The sequence below is a fragment of the Ochotona curzoniae genome, unplaced genomic scaffold (assembly GCF_017591425.1).
Source record: "Ochotona curzoniae isolate NIBS_2020 unplaced genomic scaffold, NIBS_Ocur_1.0 contig_4148, whole genome shotgun sequence".
NCBI classification, from domain to species: Eukaryota; Metazoa; Chordata; class Mammalia; order Lagomorpha; family Ochotonidae; genus Ochotona; species Ochotona curzoniae.
In genome coordinates this window covers 5,909,371-5,924,747 of record NW_024466146.1, presented here as the reverse complement: position 1 = coordinate 5,924,747, position 15,377 = coordinate 5,909,371, and the positions used below count along the sequence as shown (strand labels likewise).

The following is a 15,377-nucleotide window of genomic DNA, read 5'->3' as shown; positions in this document are numbered from 1 at the left end:
GTTGGATGGATGAAGTTTAACAGATTGCTCCCTAATTATATGGCAGTGTACATTTTTAAAGACATTTTTAAACAGCTACCTAGTGAATGATCCACGTGTAAAGCAATTTGATATTAGCAACTTTACTGGATACAGGTGAGTAAGACACCCAGTGGTTAGAGGGTATGCCAGAGGCCACCTAGCAAATGTGTGGCAGAGCCAGATTTAGAACATGGTTCTAATTAGCCAACCTACAGAAGATGTTGTATAGGGATGTAAGTAAGATACTGTGTGTGCTGTGGGGTAACTCAGAGCTTAGAGTGGAATTTGGAGATTGGCTGATTGTTTCCATTCACTGTAGCACACTCAGGATGCTCAGAGCCTGAGAAATTGGAAAAGCTTCCCTAATTTGCACAAAAGCATGGAAGAGTATGGTGACAAGGTGAGCAGTGATTAAGAACCACAAACTGGAGTAGCCGGTAGTTCATGAGGGGCAGTGAATGTCATGCAAAGAAATAATAATGCATTTACTCAGCATACATCTATTGGGAAGGGGCCTTATACTACAAGTTAAGGCTCTAATTGAGACGTCTATAACTCATGCTGGAGTGTTGGGGGTGGATTCTCCCATTCCAATACCTTCAGTTCAGCTTCCTGTTAATCTGCCTGAGAAAGCAGCAGATAATGGTTCAGATATTGGATCCTGCCATCTGCAAGGGGGACACAGATACTGAAGACAAATTAGTGGCACCTGGCTCAACCCTGACTGTTGCAGGCATTTGTGAAAGAGAGAGTCTCTCTCTCTCTCTCTCTCTCTCCATCTTAAGGACTCTTGTTTGTTTGGAAGGCAAAGTGACAAAGGCTGCTTTGTCTTTTTAGTACCTTATTACTGATCTCTATACTCAGGGACATACTAGTGAACAGAATTAATAAATTCCTGGCCTCATAGAGCTTGTATTTGAGTATGTGTGTATGGGGAGGGGGGGTGGGAAGCCCTGAACATTAAATAAGTAACTTAAGTCATATGTTAGAAGATGGTAAATGCTTAAGTGAAAAGACTACTTCAAGCCAGGTGATCTTAGCAAGACTAGTACTGAATCAGGTTGTTAATGCGTACCCTCTGTATGATATGGTGAGAGCCCACTTCACCTCTGTAGGTTTCCTCTCAAAAACATGTGGCCTAGTCTAATCATGAGCAAAGCATCAAATCAATTCCAAATGAGGGATACTCTATAAACTTCCTGATCAGTATTCCCTAAAACTATCGAGGTCATCAAAAACTGGAAGATGCTGTCACAGCCAAGAGACAACAGCCAGAAATCACATGGAATCTATTATAGGGTCCTGGAATAGAAAAAGGACATTAGAGAAAAACTGAGGAAATCTGAATGAAATGTGGACTTGTTAGAAATGTCTGTGTAGGGCCCTGCATAATAGCATAATGGCTGAATCCTCACATAGCATCTACCAGGATCCTAGCTGGATGCTGGTTCATATCCCAGCTACTCCACTTCCCGTCCAGCTCACTGCTTGTGGCCTGGCAAAGTAGCTGAGGATAGCCCAAAGCCTTGGAACCGCGCATCTGTGTGGGAGGCTGTGAGGAGGCTCTTGGCTCCTGGTTTCAGAACAGCTCAGTTCTGGCCATTGCAGCCATTTAGGGGGTGAACCAGTGGATGGAAGATCTTTCTATCTCCTTTTCTTTATATATCTTCCTTTCCAATAGAGAAAAATATTGAACTTTAGAAACAAAAAAATCTGTATGTTTGCTCATTAGTTGTGACAACTATACCACAATAATGTGAGGTGTTGCATAAGAAAGCTGAGTGTTGGGTATATGGAAACTCTCTGTTCTAGTTTTGTAGTACTGTAGACCTAAAACTGCTCTAAAATAAAAAGTTCTCTCTTTTTAAAAATTTGTTTTATTGGAAAGTCAGATTTATAGAGAGAAAGAAAGACGGAAAGAATTTCTGCCCACTGGTTCATTACCCAAGTGGTCACAATGGCTTGGAACTGAAGCCAGGTCTGAAGCCTGGAGCCAGGAACTTCTGGGTCTCCCACACGAGTGCAGAATCCCAAGGCTTTGGGGCCATCCTCTACTGCTTTCCCAGGCCACAAGCAGGGAACTGGATGGAAAGTGGAGCAGCTGGGATATGAACTACGGCCATATGGGATCCCCGGCATACAAGGTGAGGACTTTAGCTGCTAGACTATTGCACTGGGCCCAAAGTTCATTTTTTTTTTTAAAAGAGCAAGAATCCAGGGCAGATATGTCATACCTTTATTTTTATAAGATAAGTTTGATTGTCATATATTCTGAAAGTCAGTTCAAGCTCTTGTCCACCTCTTACGAGGGAATGGTGGTGGTTCTTGACTGTGGTTGCATGGAGCTTTTCAAGTCACAGATCAGTAACAGCAGTTCAAAGGTGGCCACCGTGTGTAGAGTTTAATGGCCTTCTCCTAAATAGGAAGATCTTTCTTCTTCTCAACTACTACCCAGGAGGATGTAAAAGAAATGTAACTTAGCACTGATTTTAAGAACATGTATTAAAAGCTCTAAGCTTCACCTGGCTTTGTGTGGTGTTCTGTAAGGCATCCCCATGTTGTAAAACATTCTGTCATGCTAGTATGTTGTCATTTTAAATATGGAAATCTTGGTAAGACTCACTGGGAAAGGGGTTTGAACAGTCACTTAGAAACATTGGCTGGCTTGGTGCCTGGATAAATAGCCAATACAAAGGCCCTGTAGTGAGCACGTGTCTGCACATTTGAGAACAATGTGAAAGTGCATGTGGGACCTTTCAGGTTCTCAGGGCCTCGATGTCCTTTTTGTGAAAGTGTGGGGCTGAAAGGGTCATCTCAAAGGAAAGGTCACATCCTTGTCTGATGGCTAATGGTTTTAGACTGTGGGAAAGAAGTATTCTACAAGCCAGCAGTGCTGGGCCTCAATGGTCATGTGCTTACAACAGCCTCTGAGCCCAAGGAAAGGATACAGAAAATAGCCCCACAGATTCCAGGAAGTTAAAACAGGAAGGAGGGCAGGATCTCTCTGGAGGCATTTACTTTCTCTTTAGCATATTAATGACTGAAGTTGAAACACTGGAAGGGATCACATGATCACAACTTAATGCTCCACGCCTTGACACCTCGTCTATAAAATGAGAAAGATATTGTAGTAAAGAAGAAATTGTAAAGAAAGAACTGAATGGCTTTTCTTTGTTTTTTAAAGATTTATTTATTTTTATTAGAAAGGCAGATTTACATAGACAATGAGAGACAGAAAGATCTTATGGGATCTCAGCAGATGCAAGGTGAAGATTTCAGTCACTAGGCCACTGTGCTGGGCCCAGAACTGAAAGTTTTAATGTCTATTGTATATTCCTCTTTTTCAGTTTCTGGTATTCTGGATGAGATTTTTTAAAAATCCTGTTTCAAATTTAAAAACATACTTAAAACTCCATTACACAGTTTATGATTCCAAGGGCTTAATTTTAGACTCAGGAATAAAAGAGGAAAACCTTTTGGTAACTAGTAAAATTATATGAAGAAGTAACATAATAACATCAAAACATATAAAAACTGGAAAATGTGTAGTGCTTCTCACTTCCCAAGAGAAGAGGTCAACCACAGAGCTCTTGTGAGTTACAGCCTGCCTTGAGAGTTCTGAAAGGAAGGTCTGCATATACTAACCCAGTTGACACACGTTAGACACACACTGAAAATGGGTGCTGTTAATTAAATATAATAGTTTGATTACCTAAAGTTTCACTAACCATGAAAATAATAAACTTATTTGTTTAAAGAAATCCGTTTGCGTTTGAAGTAACATAATAATATTGCAAAATTTCCTAGTTTTACATACTGCTACTATGGAGAAGGCCCTTGTCTGTTTGTTATATTTGTTGGTAAAGGTACAAAACAGTAAATTACTGTCAGGCACTTGAAATGCGACTCATGTAACTGAGGAACTTGCATTTTAGTAAATTTAGATTTGAATAGTCTTGCATGGCTTCTGTCGTGTTGGACAGCATCGCTGTCGAGGTCTGGGCTAATTTTGCCTGCCCTTGGAGAGCTAGCATTTCCCAGAGAGCTGATACTCACAAAGCATTCTTAGTACTCAGGTGGAACTGTAAGCTTTGGGGACTTGCAGTCACAAAGAGAGAAGAAGCTGAACTAAAGCCTGCCAGTGCAGGCTGACATTCCACACTGGATTCCCAGCCACCCCTCAGGCTGGACCTTAAGGCCTATCCTCAAGGTCCAGGCATAAAGAGTTAGGAAACTGAAAGCTACAGAAGACTGGAGAAATTTTAAGACCCAGAGTTATCATTAGGTACTATCAAACCAAAGAAACCAGAAGCAATAGCATTGATATTGAATAAAAGGGCAGAACCTCCTTCTGTACTCCCCCCCCTTGCACTTTTTCACACAGCAAAAGCTCAAACATGTGTAACTTTCAGCCTGATTATGATGTAGGCCCAGTCACAGAATTCCTCGTCTCTTTTTGCTTACTATTTTAGGTCAGCATATCAAAGGTTGGTCAGGATAGTCTTTTTACAACTGCTCTCAAAGGCTCTTCCGTGGGAGTAAAAGCTGTTGACCTTCTTTCCCTGTGCTAAGAGCTCCTCCCTGCTCTGTTAGTACAAAGGAAGGAGTGATGTGTACTCCTAGATATGTACTCGCTAGAAGAAGAGGGGCACAAATGTAAAAATAGGCAGGCAGATTTGTATACTGTAGAATACAGTGAACCATATGCCAATGTTGTCTTGTTTCTTTTCTTCCAGGACATCGGGAATTGGCAAGGTGTTGCTTTGACAAACACTTTTCCTTTTGACTTCATAGAGATCTCACTGAAAAACAATCTCAAAGGAACGTTTCTCTGCTTATACCCCAGGAGCTAGCCAAGGCTTTCAGTGACCTGGGAAGCATCAGCGACCCTTGTCCTTGGCCTGCTCCAAGGAAGCTGAATGAAGGTGTCTTCAAGTTGTTTCCATAGCTCTATTGTGGAAGCACCTCCTTGTTGGATGAATGTCCCTGAAGCCCTTCTCTCACGCAGCACAGGAGGTGTAGGCCTCTTGGAACCAATGACATGGAAGCTTTAGAAGTGGATGATATCAGCCCAGCCTTAGAAGTGACGGAGGATTTCTTCAATACTTTTGATAGTAAGCTAGAAAACGCAGTGCAACAAGCAGAGGTCTATGGGGTTCATGAGGTCCCTGAACTGGTGGGGCACGAGCTACTCAGTAACATTACGGACAATGGTGCTATGAGAAACCCTGTCTCTCTTGGCAAGGGGGGACTGGTTTGGGACCACTGTAAGAGCAGGCTCTTGGAAACCAAAGCTCAAAATGTCTTTCCTGCCAAAGAACAGTTTATGGTCCAGAGAGGGACAACCCCTGATAATCTTTCCTGGATGGAACAAAAGGAAGCATCAACCTTTAATTTTTTCAATGTGTGTCAGCGCCGGAGGGACAGACCTCGTTCTGTGAATGATTTATTGGATGAGAGCTCTACTTTCAAGCCGGGCCATGCTCGATCAAGGTCTGATATTACCCACGTGGACTGGAGGGTCATTCTTCAGACGATGCCACTGCAGCAACAGCCTCCACCTCCGCAGCCATCTCTTCAAGGCACTCACTTCACCAGGCCCTCTTTTCTGTTATCCTCACCAAATACGTTAGAAGATGCCCAAGGAAATACTGGTAAGCTTTTATATCTGTCTTGTTTTGAACCACTGTTTTTTGTTGTTGTTGTTTGTTTTTGTTGTTGTTGTTGGAAAGTTAGACATACAGAGAGGAGGAAAGGCAAAGAGGAAAACCTTCCATCTGTTGATTCACTCCCAACATGGCTGCAATGCTTGGAGCTGTGCTGATCTGAAGCCTCTTCTGGGTCTCCCATGTGGCTGCAGGGTCCCAAGGCTTTGGGCTGTCTTTGACTGCTTTCCCAGGCCACAAACCTGGAGCTGGATGGGAAGTGGGACCGCTGGGATTAAAACTGGTGCCTATATGGGTTCCTGGCACATTGAAGGCAAGGACTTTAGCCACTAGGCTACTGTGCCAGGCCCTTCCTTTCTAATCTTAACTGTTAGAATATTCTCATATATAATGTAGTTTCTCCCTTTGAACATTGTATGATACTATTTATTCCTATCAGTCAATGTTTATTAGATCCCATGTTGGGCTTAGTCTTGGTTAGGAAAGTCTAAGACACATGAAACACTTGAAAACACAATGCATGATCTAAAGAACTTCCCATCTGGCTGAGAATAACAGATAACTAGCAAAGACTCAATGGAGTACCCAGTCAGTGAGGGACAGTGAATGATCAACAGATGTGTGTAAGCTATTACTTTACTCCATACGTGAGGGGCAGTGACAAGGACAGAGGAAGACACTGGGCTGGGCCGTCAGGAAGGTCTTTCAAGGAGTCCTGGAGCTGAACTGCACATTTTTGAAGGACACTAACTTAGAGAGTCTTGGAAGAAGACAGGCAGGCTAGACAAAGGTCCTCAAGGAAATGGGATGCTGAGGAAATCACGCGAGTGGTGGGAGAAGAGGGCTGGAGAGGACGGGTAGAGCCTCATAGTACAGGACTTAAATTTTTTTCCTCATAATTTATATGATACATGTGCACATGGCCATGAACTCCTGTCCTCACACATGAGCATTCTCTTCTGTGAGACGTGAGAAACCGTTTCCATTTCTGCCAGCATTCTCTTTCAAGAGAAACTTCAAGAGAAAATGATACAGGCTGTCAAATTTTATGACTGATGAATCTTCAGCCACTCATTTTAACAGATATCAATCCTTAGTTCAGAAGGCTTCTCAGTTCTCTGGGTTATCATTCCTTGTATTTTGCTGCCATTTAGATTTTTCTATTTATTTTTTATGTGGGAAAGAGATACACAAAGAGGAGCACATGGATAGAGAGTGACCTCAAATTTCCATCTGCTTGTTCACTCCTCAAATGCCCATGGCAGTTACTGCTGGACCATGGCCAAAGCCAGAAACCTAGAACTCAGTCCAGGTTATTGCACATGGGGCACAGATCCAAGCACTTGAACTATCACTGCTGCCTACATTAGCAGGAAGCTGGAATCAGGAACTGGAACTAACAGAAAAACGAACCCAGTTATTCCAATGTGAATGCAATCATCTTTTTGATTTTTATAGATTTATTTAGTTATTTTATTGGAAAGGCAGATTTATGGAGAGAAGGAAAGACAGAGAGAAAGATCTTCTATCTGCTGGTTCATTCCCCAAGTGGCCTCAATGACCATACCTGAGCTGGTCCAAAGCCAGGAGCTTCTTCTGGGTCTCCCATGTGGCTGCAGGGTCCCAAGGCATTGGACCATCCTCTACTGCTTTCCCAGGCCACAGGCAGGGAGCTGGATAGGAAGCGGAACAGTGAGGATATGAACCAGAGCTTACATGGGATCCCAATGCAGGCAAGGTGAAGACTCTAACCATTACGCTGTTGTGCCAGACCCAAATCCAATTATTGTAACTGTGATAAATGCTAGGTTACTGCTTGCTGCTTTATGGCTATTTTAGACTCACTTCAAGCTTTACCATTTCTTGGTATTCTGTTGGTATATTTAGCATTTTAATTGTAAGACTTATTTGTAACTGTAACCTGAAGCAAAGCTTTAGTTTAGTGCATCTATTAAGGAAATGCAATGTTCCCACCCACGAGACAGCGTGTTATCTTCATTTCCAATTCAAACTTGTTTTAAAAATCATTTTTCCCTCCAGTCAAGTGTATGACTATAATTTTTTGTCTTCTTTGCTGGGCTCTTCCCAGTCTTACAACATCTAGTCAAGAGTGATGGTGATTTTAAAAAAAATGTAAATATGTTACAAAGCATAGAACTTGATGACTGACTAGATATTTGGGGGCAAACAACTTGGGACTCCAGTGCCTGAAAGAATGATAGCTTTCCTTGAACTCATATACAAACCAAAGTATCGTTTGATAAGCAAATAACCTCCAAAGCTTTTGGTCTTTGCAGTATTTTTATTTGTTTTTATGTATTTTTTGTACTTTTTTCATTTATTTTTAGTTTTAGATGATGTTAAGATGGTTAATCAGAGGGGATTGGATCAAGGGTTAGGGAAAAGTGGGTGTGATCATTGTTTCCAAATTTTCCATTTCTCCTTGTTTTGGGGTGGGGGGAGAGAATAAGGGGAGAGGCCACATGGTCTTAACAGCTGTATCACTAAACCACCATAATCATTCCAAATCACTGGTATAGCCCAAGGTAAGAGTATGGTGTGTCTCCAATTTCATTTTTCCTGTTTTGTTTTGGCTTAAGTGAAAGAACCAGACCTTCATTAGGCTCTTGAAAGCTCTAAACTTCTCCCTTGAGGGTTTGACAGACTATGGTTATTACTTTTAATCCTTAGTTTTTAAAAGGGTTGAATATCAAATGGTGTTGAAATGTAAGGAGTAGTATTTTGAAAAGTAAACTGTTTGCCTTGGCCTTTGCTCCTACTGGTAGGCTATTTCCTGGCCTCCTCTTGGTCATTCATGAGACACTCATCCTTCAGGGAAGGAACACACTCAGAGATGTGCCAGATTTCTCACACTGCTCTTTCCACATGCTCTGATGAGCAGGCAAGGTAAATATTTTTCTTCCTCCCCAGGTGAAGGGCAGGTGCAAGCAGTGGCCTTCTGTTCCTGGGCTGGGAGTGGTAAGGAGTTTGGATGTAGGACTAGTTACCTACCCTGATGGCTGTCATCCTCGCCAGCACTAAGGAGTGTGTGTCCCAGTATCCAGGACTTGCATACCAATCAGAGTCTCACAGTCTTTGAGTAGAGGTTGCTTTAAAACCTTCAGCATGAGTAATCCAAACTGAGGAGGACTCATTGTTTCTCCTGGGAGAATACACCAAAGGCAGAGGGAGGCAGGATTGAGTCTTGGTTAGTGCTGGAGATGTGGTCCCAGGAGATTTGGAGTCAGTCGGCCTTGACCATGACCTGTGAACTCACATGTACATCTGTGTGGTGAATGTTTCTGTTAGAATCTATAGACACCTGAAATTCACTGTGTCCTAAAATGACCCATAATGCTGCCATCCCCGACTCCTCTTACTCTAAGGCTTATAGTGGCTAATGGGAGGCTAGGGGGTTCCCAGAAGAAATAATGTAATCATATGGGTTTTTGGGTTCAATCAACTTTTTTTTTTCGGTCTAGTACTTTTATTCTCTTCCTTGGTTGTTATTGCATTGTCTTAAATTTGGGGGGAGGGGGTCTTAACTTTTTCAGTTGCTGTACACACTCTCCTCCTAGATGCTTTTGTGATCCCACCTTGGATAACTTTAAGATTTACCCACAATGGTTCTTCTCCTCCATGTCCTCCCCTTTTTCTTGTATCCCTATCATACTTTTTCCCTCCTCCTTAACAAGTTTAAAGATAACTGCATTACATAAGGCCTCTTTTTATGGTAACTTCATTACCATAAGCCTCAGTTGGTGATGTATAGCTGGGTTCCTGAGCCTTCCTGAGAGTAAATGCTGCTTTGGGTATAAAAGAAATCACATTCTGGTAAAAGGGAGCAGTGGGTAGTTGGAATGTAATGGCAGCTCTTTTTCTAATTGGTATAACTGTCTAAAGAAGGTCTTCTACTCAAATATGATGGCATATTGTTTGAAAGTACAGATCCAGGGCTGGATGCAATAGCTTAGTGGCTAAATCTTTGCCTTGTACACTCTGGGATCCTGTATTAGTGCTCTTATTTCCCATCCAGCTCTCTACTTGTAGCCTGGGAAAACAGTAGAGGATGGTCCAAAGCCCTGGGACCCTGCACCCACGTGGGAAACCCAGAAGAAGGTCTTGGCTGTGGGTCAGCTCAGCTCCATCTGTTATGGCCACTTGGGAGTGAGCCAGCAAATAGGAGATCTTTCTCTCTGTTTCTCCTCTCTGTAAATCTGCCTTTCCAATCAAAATAAATAAATTGAATAATTAAAAATACAGATACTAAACTGTGACTGCCAAAGTTTCAAAACTTGCTCCTTTGCTTGCCAGCTATGTAACAAATGGCAAGCTTCTTAATGTCCCTTTGCCTTCATTTATTTTCTCTCACTAAAATGTGTGTGATAATGGTACTACTTCAAGTTTAAGAGCATGAAGTACATTAAAATTCTGAAGCTCTTCCTAGAGCTGTGTTTGGCAAGTACTAATGCTTAGTAAGTTTTAAACATTGAATGAGGATTGGGTGTTGTAAATGTAATGGTTAAGATGCTGTTTGAGATACCCACATCCCATTTCAGAGTTGATGATTTGAGTCTCAGCTCCTCTTCTGATCTAGCTTCCTGCTCACGAATGCCTTAGGAAGCAGCAAGTGATGGCTCAAGTGCTTGGGTCCCTGTTTTCCATATGAGCTATCTGGATAGAGTCCAGGCTCCTGGCTTCAGCATGGCTCAGTCCTGGCCATTGTGGGCACTTGGGGAGTAAGTCAGGAGATAGAAAATCTGCCTTTTCTATCTTCCTTTATTTCAAATAAATGAAAAATAAATATTTTCAGGATTTATTTAATTGAAAGATTGAGAAGAAGTGACATATGTAGAGAGAGAAAGAGAAGCTCACCTGCTGGTTCAGTCCCAAATTGGCCCTAATATCCAGGACTGGGCCTGCCTGAAGCCAGGATCCAGGAACTACATATGAGTCTTCAGTATCACTGGGACAGGCCCAAGCACTTGAATCATGTTCTGTTGCTTTTTGAAGCTCATTGGCTAAGAACTGGATTAGAAGCAGAGCAAGCAGGAATCAAACCAACACACTGATAGGTGTTGCAGGTATTACAAGTGATTGCTTAATTCGCTCTTCAACAATACCAGCCTCTAGGTGCTGTTGCTTGCACTGGTGGATGAAGAGCACTCCCACTGGGTTTCACTGAAGAGTGATGTCAGAGGACTAGCTCATAGAATGATGGGAAGGCATAGATTTTAAGTCGCTGTGATATCACAGCCAGGTATGTCAAAAAGGACCTCAATTGTGTAGTAGGGACAAAGCCCACTCAGGATCAGCTCCTTCCTTTACTGCCATCCCACTGTCTGCGGGCTTTGGGGAGCTATAGCTGTGTGAGTGAAATTAGCCCTGAGGGAGGGGCCCAGTTCTACCACAGAATGGATCATTTCTAGTCTTAGCCCTAATTTTGGTTCTATGAAGACATGCTCTTGACTATAATCTATATTTTATTTTCTCCCTTTCTGTGTCCCTATCATCCTAGTCTTGTTGATTGAGTAGTAGTACAAACACAGCACAAAGGGATTTCCAATGGGATAAAGCAGAGATATTCCTGACATTACAGAATTATAATTCAAATACAAATATATCTTATGAATAAAAACTTATATGAACATGTGGTCATCAATATTGTTATCCATTGGAGGGTACTTCAAAAAGTTCACAGGAAATAGAATTAAAAATAAGTTTATTTTACTACAGTTTTTTTAAATTAATGCATTCTATGAAGGGTCTTCAAAAAGTTCATGAAAAATGAGCATTATGAAAAAAAAATCAACTGCTAGAACTTATACGAGAGTTTGGCAGAGTGGCGGGGTACAAAATTAACAAACGAAAATCAACAGCCATAGTGTACGCAAATAACACCAAGATAGAAGAAGATCTAACCAACAGGATACCATTCAAAATAGCAGAGAGAAGTATGAAGTATTTGGGAATAAATCTAACCAAAAGTGTAGGAGACCTATTCGAAGAAAACTACAAACTATTTAAAAAGGAAATTGAACAAAACCTCAAAAGATGGAATAACATCCCGTGCTCCTGGATAGGCAAAATCAATATCATTAAAATGTCTATACTACCACAAGCAATATACATTTTCAACGCAATTCCAATCAAATTGCCCAAAACATTCTTCACGGAACTGGATACAATGATTCAAAAGTTCATCTGGAAACACAAAAAACCACGAATAGCTAGAACCATCCTGAAAAATAAGAATTTAGCAGGGGGAATCACAATCCCGGACCTCTGGACATACTATAGAGCAGTGGTTATCAAAACAGCCTGGTACTGGCACAAAGACAGAAAGGAAGATCAATGGAATAGAATAGAAGCACCAAAAGGGAATCCGCACAGATACAGCCAATTAATCTTTGACAAAAAGACCAATGACAGCTTAAGCAAGTGGGAAGGACTCTTTAGTAAATGTTGTTGGGACAACTGGCTGATAGCCTGTAGAAACAAAAAGATAGACCCACATCTATCACCATACACTAAGATCCAATCTACATGGATAAAAGACCTAAACCTACATCCAGAAACCTTCAAACTCTTGCAAGAAAATGTAGGAAATTCCCTGCAAGACCTAGGAGTAGGTACCAACTTTCTAAGAAGGACACCAAAAGCAATAGCAGTTGAGAACAGAATAAACAAATGGGACCTCATCAAACTAAGAAGCTTCTGTACAGCAAGGGAAACAATCAACAAAGTAAAAAAGCAACCCACAGAGTGGGAGAAGATCTTTGCACACGATATAGGCGATAGGGGGCTAATTTCCAGGATATACAAAGAACTTCAAAACAACCAAAAAACCAAAACAAACAAGCCACTCAAGAAATGGGCACGGGAAATGGGCAAACATTTCACAAAGGAACAAGTCCAAATGGCAAACAAACATATGAAAAAATGTTCCAGCTCCCTAGCAATAAGGGAAATCCAAATTAAAACATCGATGAGGTACCACCTAACACCAGTAAGATTGGCCCACATAAACAAGAACACCAACGACGCTTGCTGGCGAGGATGCGGGGAAAAGGGAACCCTACTCCACTGCTGGTGGAGCTGCAAATTGGTACAGCCTTTATGGAAATCAGTCTGGAGAACACTCAAACAACTCAAAATCTGCATACCATATGACCCAGCAATAGCACTCCTAGGAATATATCCAAAACACCTGTTTTACGACAAACCAACATGCATCCCTATGTTCATTGCAGCACAATCAGTAATTGCGAAAACATGGAAGCAACCGAAATGCCCATCAGCAGAAGATTGGATAAGAAAGCTTTGGTTCATGTACTCCATGGAATACTACTCAGCTATTAAAAAAAACAAAATGCAGTTCTTTGTGGCTAAATGGGCACAACTGGAAACTATAATGCTAAGGGAAATGAGCGAATCCCAAAAGATTAGATACCACATGTTTGCCTTGATTTAACCTGTAATTTTTTGTTTGGTTGTTTGTTATTTTTTGAACCTGTCATTGATACTGTCTCAACCCAGATGTTTCGAAGAATGGAACTTGCATTATTTTTAACATATTGTTTACCCAATACTATGTCAATTAATTCCATAATGTTGTATAATGATACTGAGGCCTTGTCATGAACTTCAAAATATTTTTGCTCTGGAAATAAGGTTGTTTCAACTCAATTTGCCCATAGATTTTCTGAAGTATCCTTATATGAAAACTAGATTAGGTATAAATACAAACACAGACTTAGAAGAATAGACATGGAGTTGAGGAAGATGAAGCTAGACTAAAAGAATACTCAACTAGAACTTGAAGTGTCCTGTCCCTACTCTCCTAATTTGCTATGTAAGTTTGGGAAAGCCACTTATTGTCTTCTCTCTTTGCTATATAAACCTACTAGGACAGATTTACTTCTGCCCACGATCCTTCCCAGCTCTAGAATTATATCATTCTAGGATGTATTTGAATTGACCTTGACTCATGCTTGTGTGGGAGCTAATTACTATAGTCAGATTTATAATGAAAGGTCATGATGGGAATATGGGTATATAGTTGAAAATATTTAAAACAGAAAGATTTCTCTGTGCTTTGTAACTCTACTTCTGAATGGACTGCTGTTTCAATTTTTAAAATGGAAAATTATAAAAGAAACTCTTTACATTAGCTGTAGTCTCAGAAACTCAGCAAACTACCAAAATCTAACTTCCTTTTCCCTCCCTGACTGTGTTCACATTTTCATCTGCTTAGCAAGGGCAGTGGTCAACTGGGCTTTTGTTCCTATAGGCTGCACTCTCTGGTGACCTGGTACCAATCCTATGCCTGTATTTCTTGTTCTGAGTACTTTATGAGAAGGTGTCAAGCAGAGATTTTCTTAAGGGCTAGAAAAACCATGGCAGTTTAGTGTCTTTATGCTGGGTTTTATGTTACTCTCTTTCAGTTCCCTTTTTCCCCATTTTCACTTAAAAAAAAAAAAAAAAGCCAAATTTGGGACTTATACTGAAATGACTGCTTTTTCAATTATGGTGTTTCTCAAAAGCCTTGGAGCCAGTCGAGGTGGGAATATTCCTGCAGGCTTCGAACAAGTGAGGTCACCAGGACATGGTCTCTTGCTGAATTTATGATTCACCCTTCAGCAGGATTACTAAGAACAAAGAAGTTGCTAAAATAGGTCACAGAAAGTTGATTTTATATGGCTGTATAGTTTCCATTGGTTACATTATTGAATGTTGGCTGTGGCAGATATTTGGAAGCCCAGTGTACTTCATTGCCAGCCTGCGTTCGGATTCCTCACACTACTGTATGGGAACCTTGAAAAGGGAATGTCTGATTTCCTTTGTGTTTGCTTTGTTCATTTATTTTATCTTTTTTGGTTAAGGAAAGCTATGGTTACTGATTTTATAGACTACTTGAATATCTTCCTGAAACACAAATCTCTTTATGCTACTCTGTTCTTAAAAATAAAACATAATTCTCAAGTAAACTTTAGAAAGCATTTAAGTATTTTTGCAGTCTCACTGCTGACCCCTTCCTCCCCAGGAGCTTTTTGGTTAATGTGCCATGTATCCCACATTTCTGAGCCTGTGCTGGTACTTTTCCTTCATCCTGGGAAGCTCCCTCTGCCCTTTTTCCTTTCCAGAAGTCCTCCATTATCTTTCAAGGACCAATTTAAATATCACATCCTCCCTGAGACCTTTCCAGATTTTTCTCCGTTTCAATTCTTTTTTGTTCTTTCACTTTGGGAATCATGGCTTATTCTATTGTGCTTTATAGTTAACTGCTTATCTATCCATATTCTGTACTATATTGGACAGCCTTTGAATATATGAACCACATTATAGAGAATTCTGTACTATAACAAGTATTGGTCTATGAAAGATTGCTTAGTTCTATTGTGGTTTTTCCCCGTAAAATGGAAATGGTTTCTCTTTTCCTTCTCCTATTTACAGCTTGCATGAAATATGTTACTAGTACTACCAGCAAAAGCTGTCATGTAATGACAGTTAACTTTGTATCTAGTGCCATGCTAGAAAGTATTCATTTATTATCTTATTTGATTGTCATAGTTATTTTACAGTAGGAATGATCTCATCCTGATTCTATTGATGAGGAAACTGAGGCTTAGGAAGGTCGAGCTCATTCATGGCCACACAACTAGTGTTTAAATAAAGGACTAGAACTAT

General features: G+C 40.8%; 1 protein-coding gene across 4 annotated transcripts in view; it reads left to right on the top strand.

Annotated features, from left to right (window-relative positions):
- The window catches only part of PLEKHM3 (pleckstrin homology domain containing M3), a 202,224-nt gene that overhangs the window by 31,804 nt on the left and 155,043 nt on the right, over positions 1 to 15,377 (top strand). For all 4 annotated transcript variants that reach the window (XM_040984565.1, XM_040984564.1, XM_040984566.1 and 1 more), the window contains exon 2: positions 4,758 to 5,675. In XM_040984565.1, coding sequence (XP_040840499.1) covers positions 5,063 to 5,675 — 613 coding nt within the window. In that variant the 5' untranslated portion in view covers positions 4,758 to 5,062. The remainder of the gene's footprint in view (positions 1 to 4,757; positions 5,676 to 15,377) is intronic.